General features: G+C 40.6%; 1 protein-coding gene across 1 annotated transcript in view; it reads right to left on the bottom strand.

Annotated features, from left to right (window-relative positions):
• The window catches only part of unc5db (unc-5 netrin receptor Db), a gene marked incomplete at its 3' end in the record, with an annotated part of 317,959 nt that overhangs the window by 92,895 nt on the left and 205,016 nt on the right, over nt 1–20,048 (bottom strand). The window contains exons 5-6 of the mRNA XM_083979098.1: nt 12,070–12,250; nt 11,099–11,266 (exon numbers count right to left, since the gene is read on the bottom strand). Coding sequence (XP_083835224.1) covers nt 11,099–11,266; nt 12,070–12,250 — 349 coding nt within the window. The remainder of the gene's footprint in view (nt 1–11,098; nt 11,267–12,069; nt 12,251–20,048) is intronic.

The following is a 20,048-nucleotide window of genomic DNA, read 5'->3' as shown; positions in this document are numbered from 1 at the left end:
TCAGATACTAGTCTGGCACATTCCAGGCCAACATGTTATTTGTCTCCTCACACTAAAATCTGGGGAAACACTACACTTGAACTTATTTTTATCTGCGGTGCTTCAGCACATGTCAGTGTTTTCACAGGCAGATAATATTTTCACAGTAAAAGAAGGGTATAGGGACGACAAAGCACACATTTAAATATATATGTGAGACTTAACAACAGCTTCAGCTCCAACTGTTGGATCTTGTTCCAGACCTGTGTTGCAGAAATGGGTAAAAGCTTCTTTTTTTTTTAACCTATTTGTACCCAAGAAATTACTTGATAACTTAAAGGGATAGTTCACCCAAAATTGAAATTTCACTCATTATCTACTCACCCTCATGTCGACTAAGGGCTGGGAGAAGTTTCAGAGTTATCCGTGGCTTCTCTGAGTTACAGGGGGTCTCGGCGTAGCAGTGCATGTTCATATAACGGTTGCAAATGGATACCAACTGTCTTCGTAACATTACATACGAGCAGCATGGAGGTATTTGGATGTTTTTTGGTGTGTCATTTTGTTACGAAGACAGTTGGTATCCATTTGCAACCATTATATTGACATGCACTACGCTAAGACCCACTGTAACTCAGAGAAGCCACAGATAAATGGCTAATTTAATAAATTTCAATTTTGGGTGAACTTTCCCTTTAAAAAGTAAAAATATCTTATATTTGCTAATTTACCGAACTGAAATCTCTCATCTACAAAAGTTCAGTCAGTAATTGACTACTTTGTAAAACAACAATTACAGCTTTGAATCCCCTTGAGTACTTTAGCCTATTCATCCTGACAGATCCTTTCAAACTGCATCAGATTGGATTGAAAGACTGTCGACTTCCATTTATCACGTCTCTCTTCAGATGTTCTGTGGGGTTTAAGTCCTGGCCACTCAAAGACCATCAGAGACTTGTCCCGAGGCAACTGAGAAGCACTGCTGCAACACAGTGCTGCAACACAGGAGCCGTAATGGGCAACTGATGAGCAGCGGCCCGTCCCTGACATGATGGAGTGCTGCTGACTGCTGGGATAGTCATTCTTCCAACAGCTCCTCTCATCTCTGCAGGAGACTTCTGAAGCTCTTTTGCACTGAGTGCTGGATAGAAGCCTGTTCTTGTCCGGTCACTGAGATTGGGTGGACGGTCATTTCTAGTTAGAGTACTGATGAATCCAAACCTTTTCCTTTCTACAACCATGGAGGCCTCCTTTCTCCTGGGATGATTCAAAGCTTAACGCAAATACAAAGAACTTTTACTTGGATAATGCAAAAGTCTCTGTGTGACCTATAGCAAATGAGGCCATTGGTGGGAAGGTAAGCTATTTCTAAATAGTGTAACTCTTTACCTTCAGGAGGCAGTGGTCGGGTCGGTCCACAAGATTTACGGCATTCAGACCGGAGACGGCACGTGCGAGCCAGATAAGCGTCTTTACGACAATACACGCTAGAGCTCATGGGAAATGCAGTCTTCCTTCTGGCAAAAACACTACAGCCTTTTTACCGCTTTTAGAGAGCCTTGGATTGGGTTTAATCTATGGTGGCCAAGACCCGCCATTGCTGCAAATAAAATAAAAAGTCTTCTTCTCTCACATAAAAAAAACACACCTGTGCATCGGCAATAACAGTCCCCGGTAATTCACTTCCATTGTGGCATTTTTATTTGCGTCAATGCTTTTTTTATTTGCATTGTGGCATTTCTTTTTATTTGCAGCTTTTTTTTTTTAATGCAGTGGTGTTTCTTTGTATTTGCAGCGTTTTATATATATATATATATATATATATATATATATATATATATATATATATATATATATATATATATATATAGCAGCGTTTCTTTGCAGGATTTTTTTATTATTATTTGCAGCAGCGTTTATTTTTATTTGCAGAGTTTTTTTTATTTATTTTTATTTGCAGCAATGGCGGGTCTCGGCCACCGTATTAATCAATGTCTTATAATCTGTCCAGATTTATCATAGAGGGTTGATTGAATTTCATGTAAGGCTGCAAAAATAAGTTGAAAAAAAAAAGTTATAATAGATATGTTGTGTCACGCAATTATTGCATTGATCCAGTATTTTAAGAACAAATGAAACACATGAGACATGGTGTAGGCTACGTGGAGAAATCAGTCCAACCTAAAATGTCTGAAGTGAAGGAGCACTTCACAATAAGCAGAAGCAGAAAGTGAGTTATACCTGCAAAACTGTGCAAAAGCAACAAGGCACAGGAAGACAACAGCGTCCAACACAGTGTCCAGCACATCCACAGAAAACATGCATGAGTCTTCCATGAGGAGGACGGGAGCTCTACAGCAGAAGTCCCACATGTTCTGTTTTGAAATGAGGAAATGCAACGCTGGTCTCTCTGCTTGTTCATCTCAAGCACAAGACGTTCATTAAATTAACTTTGGTGTTAGCTGACAATAGTGGGAGAGCTAAGATCAGGGTTTTCCTCTAAAACACCAGCTGACGCATTACAGAAAGTCTGGAAAATGTCTTTGGTCCTGCTCTGTGTGTGTGTCAGTGCTGCAACACCTTCTGAGAGGCAATTAATACTTTTACACATAATATCATCGTTTTTCCTCATCAACAACAGATGCATCGGGGAGGCAGCTGTTGTTGCTGTGTATGTCTAAAAGTGTACTAGTGCCTGCAGAATACAATAGTGTGTGTGACAGTATAAAATATAATGTGCGAGTCCTCACACCCACAGGAGTGTGTTTCTAAACCCTGTCCACTCTCTTCAGTCTACCACAGGGGATTCTATAAAGCAAACCAGATGCAGCAGACCACAGCAAAGGTCTGAAAGTTTTTTTTTTTTTAAGAATGATTCAGAGCAACAATATAACAATAATAAAGTTTGCAAGAGGAGAAGGACTTTGAACACTTTGTGAAGCCACTGAATATTAAAAATGTGTGACAAAAATAAAAAAAAATCCCCCGCTGGCACACCGTGTCACTTCTCCGCCTCTCTCCTGCCTGGTGGTCTTGTACTGCATGGAATTTATGATGACCAGTCTGTGAGTCAGTTGTTTCTGTCGGGCTAAAAATCTAAATTTTAAACGCAGACATAATTTTACATTTAATTTAACCACAGCACTGTCTTTTATTTTTATATACATATTCCTATTTAATATAAGAAAAACTGCTTCTTTAGAGAGCCTTGCATTGGGTTTAAATTGTCTCCTATTCTCTTCCCTCTTACAACTGCGATAACGCTGCCAGCAGGACTCATTTATTTTTGATCCGACTGTAGATAATATGTGATTTTGTCCTGCTGGTTTAGATGTGTCACAGATTTGAGATTTAGGTCTGGATACATATTTCATGCAGAAATAATCTAGTGAGATGAGTTAAACATCAATGCACAGACCTGACGGGCACATTTTCTTCTTAGAATTACATTTATATACAACAAGCACATAAAAAATAAAGAAAAAAATCCACTATTTGAATGTCTTTTTTTTTTTCTTCAGGGTATTTATTCAGCACTAACATTAAATGTTAACTCTAGACTTGACTGGTAATGTTATTGAACTTATAGTCTGACTTGATTGGCCGTCTTCTACTCTGAAAGGATAGGTCCTTGTAATGTAATTGGTGAAGCAATTTTTTAATCAATGTCTGTATAATAGAGACTGCAATAATGTTGGTAGCTTGATTGTTTGCATGACTCACAAAGCTTCATGGGAAATGATGCTGTAGCTTCATAACAAGCACTTAGATTAATCATTTCTTTGCCTGACTATTTTTTGAAGATTTAGTCACCGTCCTTTCTTCCGGAAGTTACCTTGAACCACACTGTGGTTCTATCTATCTACAGTATCAATCAGTGTTGAGCATGTTACTTTTAAAAAGTAAGTAGTTATAGATACTAGTTACTTTCCCCTGAAAGTAACTAAGTTAGTAGGCTAAGTTATTAATTACCAGGAAAAGTATGGGGTTAGGGTGCGTTACTTTTTGTCAAATTACACAGACTTCTCTCCCTAACCCCTGTTTATGGAATTAACCAACTTGCTCAGTATTCCTCCACACAAACAGGCTCTGCGTCGCGCTGTATCACTCCGCCTATCAGCTGTTTGGATCAGCGGCGTGTGGAAGAGGTGGAGTGATTAACCTTTTTTCCAACCAGTTGATGAACTGAAAATAATGTGTAGGCTATAGCGTACACGTTTAAAGAGAAACTAAGCAGGATTATTCCTGTGGCTCTGCTACATTTTTACCTTAATTACACACATGACCAGGTGGAGGGTTAGCAACACAGAGGAAAATCAACCAGACTGGCATAGTGCCTCTCTAAACAGGTGTATTATTTTCTGATACTTAAACTACTTCTTGAGTCAAGTAACACTGATAACCGCGCATCTTATTGTCAGTAACGGTAACAGCATTGTAATGGTCACTGTTATCTATCTATCTATCTATCTATCTATCTATCTATCTATCTATCTATCTATCTATCTATCTATCTATCTATCTATCTATCTATCTATCTATCTATCTATCTATCTATCTATCTATCTATCTATCTATCTATCTATCATCGATCGTTGTTTCATATTGCCACATGATCATTTTCATGTTAGTGGCATCACAGTATAAATAGTGTTTTTCCAACCCTGCACACACACATTTACACATACACTTTGATATTTAAACAAAGATGAAGAACAAAGATGAATTTTGTCGTTCTGACATTAGCAAAGACTCACAATGCCCCTCAGCTTGTATAAGACTGGGCGCTGCAGGTAGATGATGCAGGGATTCACTGTAGAAGGGAATTACCACTTCCTCCTTTTCCTGTCTGCTCTTTCACTAGTAGCTGCTAAACATCTGTCTCTTTTGTCACACGCACAGCCGAGTTTAGCTAAACCGATGTTTACGGTCGTCTTATTTTGTCTCACACTGAAGTTCTCTGGCGCCCCCCCAGGGAGACATATGCCTCATGTTTTGAAAACTCCCTCCCTGGTGTAATGAAGTGGGACACCTTGTGACTGCAATTACCACCGGGGAGGAAGGCCTTGTTCAGGAGGCCAGCTGAGATAAGCTGCTGCTTATTTCATCCAGACACTGCGGAGGTAGAGTGGAACTTCTCCGCCATGTGGGTGCAGAGCTCCTTTGTTCTATAGAACATGAGCTGCTCCTAGTGTTTCCTTCACTGATGATGAAAGAGAGATGTGATGATGCAGCGACCGTGGGAGTGAAGCGTACTACCACCGCTCTGCCCGTGTCCTCGGTGTCCATCAAAGCACTGCTGTGGTACGACGTGCAGTTCTGTACAGAGTCACTGTGGTCAGATGTTTTACAGTCGGGTGTACGGTGCATTCAGTGTTCAACCTCCACCTACACTGGGGCTTCTTAATAACTGGTTCATTCCAGCCTCCTAGCCTTATACATTGGCTCAGTAGACTTCTATTAGCTCATATATTTGGGTCATACAGTATGTGAATCTCAAGCATCAATGAGACTGATGTCAGAGATGTTTCCTTTATAGAGATGCTGTGGAGGTCCATGCTCTTCCACAGGTTGAGAAAGGCTTTCTCTCCCTCTGGGGTCAATTCTTTTTTACAAAGGCCTCCATATTGAAAACTTTAAGTTTGGCAAATGATTAGTTTTCTGAATGTTGAGGAGTTATGTCACTTCAGTGTGAAAGAAAAGGCAAACATGTACTGAATAGAAAAACAAAATCTAAAGACTATAATATAACCAGGGTCGTATCCTTCTGAACATATTTGAGCTTTATCAGGAGTCATATGGAATATTAACCAATTGAATTACATTTTGTTATCATTTCTGTGTGAAATCTTGAGTGGAGGATACAACGTTTTTCTTTTGTGAGTTCATGACCAAGAATTCAAGGCGCAACCAAGATACATTCACAGGGCTGAAATCGCTTTAAGCTAGGTCACCGTGACCTGTGATACTACCTTAGACCACCAAACTATTCATCAGCTCTTCCTCAAGTCCTAGTGAATGCTTGTGCTGTATTTGAGGACAGTCCTTCAAGATACATTATGTCCACAATGACGAGGTGTACAAATGTAGAAAGAATACAGTCTAGGCCATGTACAGGATGAATTGCTCAGTATGTGGCCTCTGAACTAAAATGACTTTGACAGCCCTGGTCTAGGCTGTCTAGTTGTTTGCTGTAGATTTATGGAATTTATTTATTTTTTAAGACCTGAAAACACAGTTTAGCTTCAACAGTGGATGCCTTTAGTTGAATTAGTGTTAATTTGATATATGTCAAGTAATGTTTCCTCCCTTATTAGCTGAACCACATATCCTCAATCTCTTCTTCTGTCTCTGTAGTTTTGTGAAGATAATCTAAAAGTTAAAGGGGACATATCATGGAAATATTACTTGAAGGCTTTTTGAAGGCTCTTTAACATATATTTGGGTGTTTGTCTTACCTTCCAGCCCTCAAAATGCGATAATTGACAAAATAATCTGTAATTTTCAGACACCTTATATTAAAATCCATGTGGTTTTATGAGCTGTTCCCTCAGATGTCTTCCAGTGATGTAACTAGGATTCAAATTTGCATAACACCACCCCTACCTGGGACCAGTAGAAGGGGCGGGGCAAGTAGTGGTTAATTTGCATTTAAAGGGACAGGCTGTGAAACCAGCCGTTCTGAACAGGGCTGTTTTGGGAGGATGAAAATAGCTGTGATGTTTGATCCTTGAGGGATTTTGATTTATCTGACTGAAGCATGTCACAGACATGTCTTTAAAGGGATAGTTCACCCAAAATTCAAATTTCACTCATTATCTACTCACCCTCATGTCGACTAAGAGCTGTGAGAATTTTCAGAGTCCTCCGTGGCTTCTCTGAGTTACGGGGGGGTCCATGCAGCAGTATTTGTCCATATAATGGTTGTCAATGGAACCAACTTTCTTCGTCCAAAAAGACACACCAAAAAACATCCAAATACCTCCATGCTGCTCGTCTGTAATGTCCCTCTTGTATTGAAGCCCCGACATGAGAAATTGTTCCGCCGGTCAGTGCAAATCACGAGAGATTTGCACTGACACAGGAAGAGCAGTGAACCGAGACACTGGGAGCTTCCGCTACAAACAAGCTTAAAATATAGACTTATTTAATTTTTTTCAGAACAATTTCTCATGTCGGGGCTTCAGTACAAGAGGGACATTACAGACAAGCAGTATGGAGGTATTTGGATGTTTTTTGGACGAAGAAAGTTGGTATCCATTGACAACCATTATATGGACAAATACTGCTGCGCGGACCCCCCCGTAACTCAGAGAAGGAACGGAGGACTCTGAAAATTCTCACACCTCTTAGTCGACATGAGGGTGAGTAGATAATGAGTGAAATTTGAATTTTGGGTGAACTATACCTTTAAGACACCTGGGAGCTATTTTAATTAGTGGAAAAGGGGCATGATATGTCTCCTTTAATCCTCCCTCCACTCTCTTATCTTTTGTATGAGGCTTGCTTTGCTACAGCTTTGAGGGCGAGTTTACACTTCTACACTGTACAGTATATGCCATCTGGATTATCATACATAATTGAATGCGAGGGACTTCTGAAGGTACTGTAGGTGTGTATTTGTTTTGCTGTTGAGTTCAAAAGTCAATGATCCTCCTGTGCGATCATTTAGTCCACCTCTGACCCCTGCCTCTGTGAGAACAGACCTCCTTCCTTTAGAACAACACAGTCCTTTCTCTGTTTACACTAGTAGGGTAAAAAATCCATTTCCTCAAGCAGTAACTCAGCTCACCCTGAATCCCACAGTGCACCGAGTCATATCCTCTGTCACACTGCTGCTTCCTCCACTCGCTTTATTTTTCATCATTAAATCCTCTTTTCTGTTTGCTTTGGTTGTATTCCCTCTCTGCTCTTTACTCCTCTCAACACCATCAGCCTGCTGCTCCTTGGATATTATCAGGTCACTACGGATCTATCCCTCACAATCCTGATTATTGGCTGTCTGCGATGCTAATGAGGCTGGGATGTATGCTCAGTCAAGTCAGGTTCAACGATGAATAAATGTCTTGTTTGCTAAAGTGGGTGATATGCTGCAATACAACTGTAATTTACAGGTAATAACTTTTTATATTGTACATACATCGATTTATCCTTGCTGGTCTGCCATAATATTAACATTTGCCAAATGTTAATTCTCCTTTTGTTTTGTTTTTATATTTTTAAATCAGTAAAATCATTGTAGAGTTCTGCACAGTGCTGTTACTCAGTCGCTGCTTCCCCTGCTCTCTTTTTGTCTCTTTCATCTCTCCCTCTGGTGCAAACACACAAACAGTGGACCTGTGTGTGTCACAGTCTAACTAGCCCTCATGAGCACAGGGAGAACTCCCACTGCAGCAGCAGTGAGCCAGAGGACTCAGTTAAGTTACATTTCAGTTACATTTGAAGCTTTTACCATCCCTGAATGTCTCTCTGTGGCCACCTTCAATATACAGGTGCATCTCAATGAATGGGGTCTATGCACAGCTCCACTACTTCCTGAACTTAATGCTGCTCCTTTATTTCCTGTCTAACATTATTGGACAAACTGATTAATCCATGTGTGTCTGACCATTGTGACTACTCAGACACACCTGGATTGATCAGTTTGTCCAATAATGTTAGACAGGAAACAAAGGAGCAGCAAGTTCAGGAAGTAGTGGAACTGTACTACAACTGTCTAAAATAACAAGGAGGACAGAAGAAACATAACAGTGTTGAAACTGCACATACTTTTCTCAAGAAACGTCAGGTTGTTCATGTTTTGTAAAAGGATGGTTCATTAATTGTAAAAACATATTATGGGACATATTATGGAAATATCACATTTTGAAGGCTGTTTAACATATATTTGGGTGTTTGTCTTGCCTTCCGCCCCCAAAATGTGAGAATTGAAAAAAGAAATCTATAATTTTCAGGCTCCTTAGGTTAAAATTCATATAGTTTTATGAACTGTTCCCTTGTGTCTTCCAGTGATGTAACTAAGTTTCAAATTTGCATAACCCCACCCCTACCTGGGACCAGTAGAAGGGGTGGGGCGGGGCAAGCAGTGGTTCATTTGCATTTAAAGGGACAGGCACTGAAACCAGCTGTTCTGAACAGGGCTGTTTTAAGAGGATGAAAAGAGCTGTGATTTTTGATCCTTGGGGTATTTTGACCAAAGCATGTCACAGACATGTCTTTAAGACACCTGGGAACCATTTTAATTTGTGGAAAGGGGGCAGAATATGTCTCCTTTAATAATGTACTTGCACTTATTTGCACTAAAACAAAGGGATAAAGAGTTCTTATCATTTATAGGTTATAATGCTACACTGTATTATTTCACGGGTCTGGTCCACTTGAGTAGCTACTGTATGTGGCCCCTGAACTAAAATGAGTTTGACATCCCTGATTTAACACTAGAACCGCCAACTGCCGTTCATTGGACGACTTTGATTTTCATTTGTGCATAACTTTATTTAAAAAAAAACATTGAAGTCCACCAGTCTGTGACTTTTCCTAAAATGATGTTGGGCAGCACCCCGTTTTGTTAAATGCAATCAATATTACTCACACAAAAAAATATCGATCATGTTTTCTCATTTTTACCTATAACCGCCACGTTCGTTCATTGGACGACCAGAGAATTCACCGATTTGCGCCGGCATTATTGGGTTTATGCGCTCTCTCTCCCTCTCCCTCTCTCTCTCTCTCTCTCTCTGTGTGTATGTGTGTGTGTGTGTGTGTGCGTGCGTGCGTGCGTGCGTGTGTGTGTGTACGTGTGTCTCTGTGTGTACACGTGCGCAGGCTGCGCAGATGCACACTCACGTCCACACTTCACACACGCACGGTGCAGAAATTATTTTCCAGACTGGACAGACTAGTTGTAGAAGAGGTGTAGCCTACATTCAGGGGGGAAATATCAATATGATATCAAAAGAAAACGAAATTCGTTTTATAAAGCCAGTATTTAGGAGCAAACTAGTGTAAAAACAGAGTCCCTGTGCTCTTCATGTAAAGCGCCGACGTGAGCGCACGCGGGGGGGGGGGGGGGGGGCAGGTATGATGGGCAGCTCCACCTGACATATCAAACAACGATCACTAAGGACTATGGATGTTGCCGTAAAAGAAAAAAAAAAAGGTTGTTTATACGGTGGAAACCCGGCTTTACAGGCGGGGGCGGGGTTCCTACGGTATGCCCCCCCCCCCCTCGCGGAGGCTGCGGGGTGCAGCCTACTTCATGGCCCAGAGTAGCTGTTAAAAGACTACGACAAATGTAACACCTATACAGCACTAATTAACACTTTATTACAGTTCGTCCAATGAACGACTCATGGCGGTTATAGGTATATAGTGTGCAACGGCGGTGCTAGTGTTAAAGGCTCAGGAAACCTTTGCAGGTGCTTGAAGTTAACCAGCTGATTAGAGTGTGACATCATAGGTTACAATGGTGAACTTTTTCACTTTATTCGTACTCTTTGATTTACTGAATTTGGGGTTTTCATTAAATGTAAGCTATAATCATTACAATATAAAGGAATAAAGACATGAAATATTCCAGCCTGTGTGTAATGAATCTTTATAATATACGAGTTTCACTATTTGAATTGAACTGCTGAAATAAATGAACTTTTCCATGATAGTTATTGAGATGCACCCATTAGGTTACAATAGTGAACCTTTTTCCAATATATTCTAATTCTTTGAGATACTTTGAACTTACTACTTTGATACTTTTGGGTTTTCATTAAATGTAAGCCATAATAATTACAGTAAAAATAAATCAAGACATGAAATATTTCAGTGTGTGTGTGTAATGAATCTATATAACATATGAGTTTCATGAATTGAATTGAACTACTGAAATAAATTAACTTTTCATGATGTTCTAATCTAATTCATTGAGATGCACCTGTATAATCACCCTCTCTGACCGGAGCTGAGTTTGTTTGGTGACGGCAGTTTTTTGTTGGACCACAAATGGAAAGCAATTCTGTGCAAAACAGCAAAAAAACAAAAAAAAAAAGAACTTCTCCATTGGTAACAGTCTGTCCACACACAAACTTGTACTGATTCAGTGCAGAGTGTAAGTGGAACTGACTTGGGCAGAGAGCGTTGCAGGTGATCTTCTGCACGGACATGCCCTCGCAGAAAGCTCCGCCGTTCAGAGGAGCCGGGTTGGTGCAGGTTCTGGATCGCTTCTGGACGCCCCGCCCACACGGCACGTTGCAGGGCGACCACTCGGTCCACAGAGACCAGCCGCCGTTCACTGGAAGGAGAGAGTTCAGCGTAGCGAAAGGAAGAGGGGAAGGAGGAGGAGGAGGAGGAGGAGGAGAAGAGGTGGAGTGAGTGCACAACAACACTTATTACTTTTTTTCCAGAAGTCTGCATTTAATACCCTAACAAGAGCTGAGGTTATTAATGATTATGCGGGCTCTGAGGCACAGCGAGGCAACAATGCAGAACGGCTGGAGCAGATTGAGCGCGGCACATTCATTGTGGTGGATATACACAACTCCCTCTTTCCTAATTGCCAGTTCAATGTCCCTTGCTCTTGGATTAAGATAAAGGCGTGGAACTGTGAGAAAGCAAAGGAAAACAGCCATTAAACAGAATTGCCATTTCTAAAAGGCGACACTGACTCATAGCGGCCGACAGGTTGGAATCGACCACTTAGCGTCTGACTGAAGCACTTTACCCTATGATGGTCTCCGTCTAACGCGCGTGGAAGCTAAAGGTTCAGCAGCGCTATCAAAGCTGGTAAACCCCGCACTGCTGGAAGGCCTCTGGCAAATAAATACTTAATAAGCTACATTCCTTTTAAATGAGATTAAGACACAGTGGCTTATTTCCTTTCATAAAGTACACATTGATTTTAAATGAGAGGCAGTAAATTGAGTCTTTGAATAATACATTCAGTGAAATAAAGAGGAAACATTGCTCTTCAGTGGAGATGGGTCTCTTAATCACTTGTGTAGGGTTGTGTAGGAAAACCAAACAAATTGATCCTGTGTGCTGTGTAAACATTATGTAATGTGCTGTAAGCCGCAGCCGGGGGGGGGGGCAACGCACCGAAGACGATGACGGCGGCGGTGGCGCTGCGTCTCTTGGCCACGATGTTGCTGGCCAGACAGGTGTAGTTGCCGGAGTCGGACAGACGCGCCTCGTTGATGATGAGGTTGTGGTCGGCCCGCGTGTCGATGTTGTCGTCGGTCAAGGAGTTCACCACCTCCTCGTTTTTTAGCCATTCCACCTGTGAAAGAGACATTAGACAGGACAGAGACATTAGAGATGCAGCAAATGGTGACGTTTCTACTGAAAATTAAAGGGTAAGACTTTAAAGCAGAAGTAAGCGATCCGGTGGTTTTGGCTAACTTCTTGTCAGCCGATGGAGTTAGCAGTCCCCGCCCTCGTCCCTACGTCACCACATTCACGCGCATCCCTTGGCTGCACACACAGAGAGGACCGCCCCTTTATCCCGTTCTCTCTCCTCATTGGATAAAGGTTGTAGGATACAAGGAAAGTTTTCTCCTCGGCTTACAGCAGAGCAGAGGGACTGAGGCTGGATTGCACCAACAAGGTTTAACTTTAAAACCAGATTAAATCATGGTTTAAGTTTAAATTCTGTTGCACTAAACTTTAAACCTAGTTCAAAATTAAGACAGATTAGATTTAAACCTCCCTTTAAACCTCAGTTTAATTTTTACTCTAAACTAAGTTTAATTTTAATCCTGTTGCACCAGAACTTTAAACTCCAGTTTAAACTGTGATCTAGGGTTAATTTTAAACTGACAGTGGAGGAGGTTTAATTTTTTCAATGGCTGCATTTTTGAGCTGGAGTGAGCAAAATTATGAAGTTCCTTGAGGAAAATTGAGAGACAGGCTCTGTCTCTCAATTTTCTCTCTTTTGCTTTGTTTTGTTGCGCACAGAGACGTTTCTGGGCGGAGAGAGACGGTGTTTTCTCTGACAGAGCTCAGGTGCAGCTACTGCAGCAGAGTAGTAGCTCAGGGCTGCTAGCTGCACTAGCTGTCTCTGATGCTAACAAGTGCTAGCACGTCTCTCTCTCTCTTAGCAGCAGCAGTCAGGAGGACAAAAGAAAGAAATACAGTCTGAGTGAAGCGCTGGAGCTGCAGACCGATTCCCCACCGTCACTGACAACTAAAGCCTCGACTGGTAACAAGTATGAGGACCGTTGTGGGGAGCTAGCTCGATGCTAAATCCGGCTAGTGGTAGTGGTTAGCATCCACCGCTAACACCGTCTTCCCAGCTCGGATCTCCTGTTTAAAAAACAAAACAAAAACATGTGACACCAGAGGCTCCGGTGTTGGTGATGGCGGGTATCAGCCCAGACTGTATTTCGTTTCCTCTGTGGTCTTGACTGCTGCTGTCAGGGGCAGGAGGCTAGTCTACACAGTTGATCCACCCAGCTTGAATGTTTTGTTTACAAACTGCAACGAACAAAACTCAATTTTGCATATTTAATTAGTTTCCTTTATACACACTTGTCCCTACTGATTTAAATCAGTTTAAATTCAGTTAAACTGAGTTTTACTAAACTGAGATTAATTTTAAATGGTGCAACAGAGCTCTGCTTAATTTTAAACATGGATTAACTCATTTTAAACTGAGTTTTACTAATCTCTGATTAGAGCTAATCTTAGATTAAATTAAACCTTGTTGGTGCAATCCAGCCTGACAGACCCGTGTTTCAGACCAAACACTCTATGTAAGTGATTGCCGTCGGAAGATATTACTATTTAAGACTTATATTAACACAAATATTCCGCTTACTTCTGCTTACTATACAGGTGCCAATTATTATTTTGAAAATAAATGCCCAGTTCGTTATTCCATAGCAATATAACCAGATTTATGAATGCTGACTCATGCTTTATGAAGCTGTCGTGAATGCATTAGGAACACCTTATGAAAGGTCTTATGAATGTGCTACACAACCATCCGTCAAGTAATGTGTTACCAATACAAGTTAAAAGGATATTAAGGATATATATATAATATAATATTAGGATTATATATAGATATAATATTAGGATTTTCCAAAAAAAAAAAAAAAACTAAATAAATATAGACTCAATAGAAACCCTGCTTAATCATCACTTATGGGCTCTGTGTCTGCAGAAACAAACTGCAACGATCAAACCTACAGATTCTACCTTCAACTCAAGTATTAGTAAAATACTTTGCAGTTTTCACAGCTTTAGGCACTAACAGCATCCAGATCTTCCACTCTGTCCCACGGTGAGCAGTGTGTTAGAGGAGCTTCATGGCTCCATGTGTTTACACAGGATGTGAACTCAGGTGCAGTATTGAGCTGCAGGTCAGCAGAGTTTTGCAGAGCTCCTATATAAATCTGTTATGTTTGTAAAATGGAGGGAAATTGATTTATATGAAAAATATGCTTCAGGCACCATCCATGGGTGGGAAGCACAGGTAGAACACCAGTAATTATGTTGCCCATGTGGACTCGGCCCGCGTCTTCTTTTCTGTCTCTTCTCTTATCCGTCTTCTGAAATGATGAACGATGAGCTGTGTATATACACACTAGGGATGTCACCATTATAGATTTTCTTGTTACGATTACTGTCAGATAATTTATCAAGGCATTATGATTATCATGATTATTATGCATTAATCAAATCAAATATAGTGAAATATAATGACATTACTAATTATATGCACATTATTTTAAGTAACTTTTAATATATGGGACCAATTATTAAATGTCATAAACGCGGTAACGTACAGTTGTTGTGTAACTTTGTTTTCGTTCTATGCGAGTTGCCATGATCTGCCTGTATGGTTCTGACATAATTAATCAGTCATAACATTGTGACCAACTCCCTAATATTGTGTTGGTCCCTTTTGCTGCCAAATGCACAACAAACTGCACTGCACTGTCACACTGAATCAAATCCTTACACTGCCCATTTTTCCTGCTTCTAACACATCAGATTTGAGGTACAAAGTATTCACCCGCTGCCTAATATATCCTCATAACAGGTGCCATGATGAAGTGTTATTCAGTGTTATTCACTTCACCTGTCAGTGATTATAATGTTATGCCTGATCGGTGTATCTCACATCTGGTAAAACGTCACTATCACACTTGATGAATGGAGACGTCTCCAGGACAAATGATGGAGCCGGCATCACTGATGTATGGATGAGACAATGACTTATGGATGATGTCGGGTGCAGATCAGCATTTATTCAGTTAAATTCAAGGGGTAGAATAAAGGTCAGTGAGAGTCTGAGTGTGTAAAGTGATGCTCACACATGAATTCAAAGTGTGCAGTTGTAAATTAAAATGTAGACCCGTGAATCCATTTGAGAAATTCAAGTTTGTGTGAGAAAATGGGATTTTTTATTATCTGCCATTAGTAAACAGAAAATAAACTCCATGCAACTGCAAAGTGTCATTTTATTCTGTAATTTAATCAGTCTGGTGCTGTACTAGAGTGTGTACCTTGCATTTGTTGTTATTTTGTAAAATAAAATGATCAGAATGTTGCATGTAAAACAAGCTAAGAAACTGAAGCTTGCTTAGACACCCAAAGATGTGAGCACTGATGTTGTTATTGTTGTCCAAATGTGTATTTATTACATTGTCGTCATCCAAATGTGTATTTATTATGTATGTATTTATGGACACTTAGTATGTGTATGTGTTCTACTACCCTATGTGGTACAATATGCTATTCCATTGTTGTTATTTTTAAAGGTTGCCTTGTTGCCTTGAGGGACATTTGATGAAAGTAGCTTTTTAAGCTAATTCGGGTGCAATAACATGTGTCTTTTCTACAATGTTTATTAATGTGCATTGTCCCTTTTCAAATAAACTAAACTGAAACTGAACTGAAAACTGTCACCACTCAACCCTCCAAAAAAACCTCACTAACCAGTACTTGTTACCTTTAGCTACATGGACCCACATTGTCAAACTGTGTGATGGCAATTAAGTCGCAAATAGTCATAGGAAGTGACATTTTGAGGTGGCATTTTAAATGAGCACAGTCAGGCTCAACTCCCACTGTGATGTGGGGCAACTGGGCACAGCAGTGGATCCTATAACACTCTAACTCACAACTTTAGTATCGATGTGCCCAGCTAGGTCCAGCGCTGCACAGTTGACAGCGTGTTCATTGTCCAAAGTTCAAAGTTTTCTTTATCTGTCTCCCGTAGGAGAAATTTATCCCGGATGCTGCACATCCACGAAGGACATAAGGCCATATGGAAAAAAAAAAAACATGTAATAAATAAAAGGTTACGATAAAAAACATGTAATAAATAAAATAGAGGGTTACAACATTGGTGCTCTGCTGTAGCTACAAAGACATGCATTTAAATTATGTCATTGTAATTTCACCTGCCCTTGTTTGATGAGAGATTTTATTTTATTTCTTTAATAATTGAATTCCATTCAGTGGCCTCATTCTCTAAACAGTATACTATTATATTATTACTGTTTTGAGAATATTTGGCACAATGTTGTGACAAAATATTTATGATATGATGCTGCTGTTGTGTAAGAAGGTGTTGCTTTCTATTCCCGGGACAAACGAGCCCCCATCCCAGGAATCTGGGGTAATCCCGAAAAAAAAAAAAAAAAAAAAAACACAGTAGGATACATTTCAGTACTACTCCATGCTTATATATTAATAAATTCAACGGAACAACTATAATATAGTTGTTCCTTTTTGTTCATTTCTTCACATTAAATGTTCTATTTCTTTGAAGGAGGAAGAAAACAAGAGTGTCACACACTTTCTTCCACATTAATCAAACCACGACACTTGGAAACAAAATAGCAGTAACAAAGGAGCCGTGGACCTCGGCTCATCAGAGCGTCTTGACAGCCGTCACATTAACAGTCTAACATTACTCCAAACTAACATAAAGTAGCAGACAAATAGCTTTACACTACCTCTTTAACAACAAAAACAAATGAGCCTTGCCATTTTTGAGCAAAAAATGAATCATTGTGCTTTATGATTCAATCCTAAATACTCCCAGATTCAGTTCACTTTCATAGTGGATATTTACGTTCATGAAGCGTTTGTTTTGCGCAGACGTGAACTCATCATGGTCAGAGAGAAGCTGGTACCTGTTTTCACCATCACTTCAAATGCCAACAGCAAGCTCACTCTGCTGCTGTGCAGCTTAAGACTGAACTACTGTGGATATGCCCAAATGGTTCTTACTGTGCGTTCACACCAAAAGCTTCCAAAGCGTCAAAAACGCTTGAGGGTGCGCTTCAGACAAGACAGCCCCCAAAACGGCAAATATTTTCAGCTGCTTTGGCCGCTCGTCACGTGACTGACGTCAAAGTTCGATCGCGCATTGGGGAGCCGAAATACAAAAAAAAGGGGGGGGGAAAGGCAGCTGATGGACATCTCCATTCTGACAGGTTGCAGCCGAACCGCGTCATAGCTAATTACCCCAAAGTTAACCAAGGCTCAACTTCTCGTCTGGTGACGCTTTGGAAGCGTGGTGACGCCAGTTGACGCTTTGGACGCTCAGTGTCGCCGGGCTCTCATTGAAAATGAATTGACTTCCGGCGTTTTGACGCTTTGGAAGCTTTTGGTGTGAACGCACAGTTCTGTCTTTGCACAGGCCTGACTGAATGTAGGCGATATAAACAAGAAAAGTATACATTTCACACAGTTTACTGAGTATATATTACTAGTTTACTGTAGGTTAGTATTAACGCAATTTAATTAGAAAATACCCCACCTGCAGACTGAAGGTAAACATCTGACCCACACAGGAATGAGTTCAACGTTTTTCTAACTTTCTGTGTGAACAGTTACAATAAAGCAGGAATTAATCTCTTTCAAACTCTCAAACTCTTCAAACTCAAGATGTTTGCACAAGCATCATTTGCAACAGCATGAATGTCTTTGAGGGGACTTGAACCTGCCCAGTTGCCACCGTTTGCATTAAAGGATTCATATTATTCCCCCTTTCCATAAATTACAATAGCTCCCAGGTGTCTTATATTATTTATTATTAAATCTTTATTTCAGACCCAAGGGGATCCATATCACCATAAAAGCAGAATAAGATAATAAAAACAAAGACAGAATTAAAAAAAAACACAAAATACAAAGTACAGAGCCTTCCCCACTATTCAGTGTAGGCTTGCATACAAACATGTTCTAAAATGGTTCCACAGTCTGGACGAAAATCTTACAGAACTGCGTACAGGATTAACCAACACATTAATAAGTTCATTCTCTGATTCTGACGCCCTACACATAAATCTGTGCATCAGATTGCGCAGAACAGCAGAGCAGGTGGGTACCCCGACACTAACAAACATATGGCTTGCACTGGAGCTTCTTGGGGCTCTCAACAGTAGCCTCATGCTGTCATTATAAGCTACTGTGAGCTTTCTTATACTACCTTGTTTGTAGCGGCACCACAGGTGGGCTGTGTACAAAGGTGTGCAATATCCTTTAAACAATGCAATTTTTACAGATACAGAGCACATGCTAAACTTACGACACAGCATGTTTGCTTGTGCATAGAGCTTACGACGCAGCCTGTACATATCTTTATCATCGGACAAGTCATTAACAATAATATGCCCCAAATACTTGATCTCACTGCACACACTGAGTGCAGTGCCAGACAGATGGAAGTCAGGGAAGGTTGACTGTCTGTCTTCTCTGCTTCTAATAATCATAACTTTACTCTTACCAGCATTGTACTTTATGTCAAAGTCAGCACCATACTGTGTGCATGTTCTCAATAGCTGTTGGAGACCAGCACTGTAAGGGCTGAAGATGACCAGGTCGTCTGCATACATAAAGTGATTAATTAGTAGATCACGAACTCTACAACCTGTACCACATGTATTCAACATCAGAGACAAATCATTCATGTACACATTAAAAAGAAAGGGAGACAGGATTCCGCCCTGGCGGACACCATTGGTCACATGGAAGGGATCAGATGTTACATTCCCCCATCTCACTCGCATTGTCTGATAGAACCAAGGATCAAACATCACAGCTCTTTTCATCCTCTCTAAACAGCCCTGTTCAGAACGGCTGGTTTCAGTGCCTGTCCCTTTAAATGCAAATGAACCACTGCTAGTTACATCACTGGAAGACAACTGAGGGAACAGCTCATAAAACCACATAGATTTCAACCTAGGGAGCCTGAAAATTACAGATTTTTCTGTCAATTCTCACATTTTGGGGGCCGGAAGGCAAGACAAACACCCAGATATATGTTAAAGAGCCTTCAAAAAGAGATATTTCCATAAGATGTCCCCTTTAAGACAAAAACAAACAGAAGACCTTGTTATTGGAGAGAAATGTGGGAGGCTGATCCAGCAGTGTTTTCACTTTCAAGTACGTCCTTTCAAAATCAGTATAGACCCTTTTGCATTCCGATGTGGTCACTCAACCTAGTTCACTTCAAGTCTTGCCTCATGTCCTCAGAAGGCATAAATGCCGCCGGTCAACAGCAGTCAGGCCCACCCTGCTGCACAGCCACAGCTCAGCAGCACAACCACCGACACTAAATTAGGCAGTCAAAAGCAGCACTATATAACCAATTACCAGCAACAGAGACGGAAAACTAATTATGAATTACAAACTTAGAGACGCTTTACTGCTTCTACCGTGGTAAGAGAGCTGCATCGCTGCGTTTGCAAATTACATCCATAGTGTAGCAGAATGGGCCAAGCTGATGGATTTATAGGAAGCGCACAGACGCTCTTTATAATAAACAACACTCAGGCTGGATGCAAATAGGAAGTGCCTTTGGGCATGCAAACACTGGGTAAATAGAAATGACACACGGACCCAGAGGATGATGGATTGCAGGTATATATTGACACAAATAAAAATGATAATAAACATCATAACACAGTAATCATTTCTCACATTTTTCCCCCTCCGAGTCGATTGTGTGACTCTCAGCAGAGGTGGAATTTTTTTTCTTTCTTTTTCAGGAGGAGAGGAATGCAGCAGAACCACGGCAAAGGAAAGCCTCTGTTCCCCCCTCTGTTTGCCTT

Source organism: Trachurus trachurus (assembly GCF_905171665.1).
Source record: "Trachurus trachurus genome assembly, chromosome: 9".
NCBI lineage: Eukaryota > Metazoa > Chordata > Actinopteri > Carangiformes > Carangidae > Trachurus > Trachurus trachurus.
Note: the sequence above shows the minus strand (reverse complement) of the source record. Positions and strands in the feature narration are given on the sequence as shown.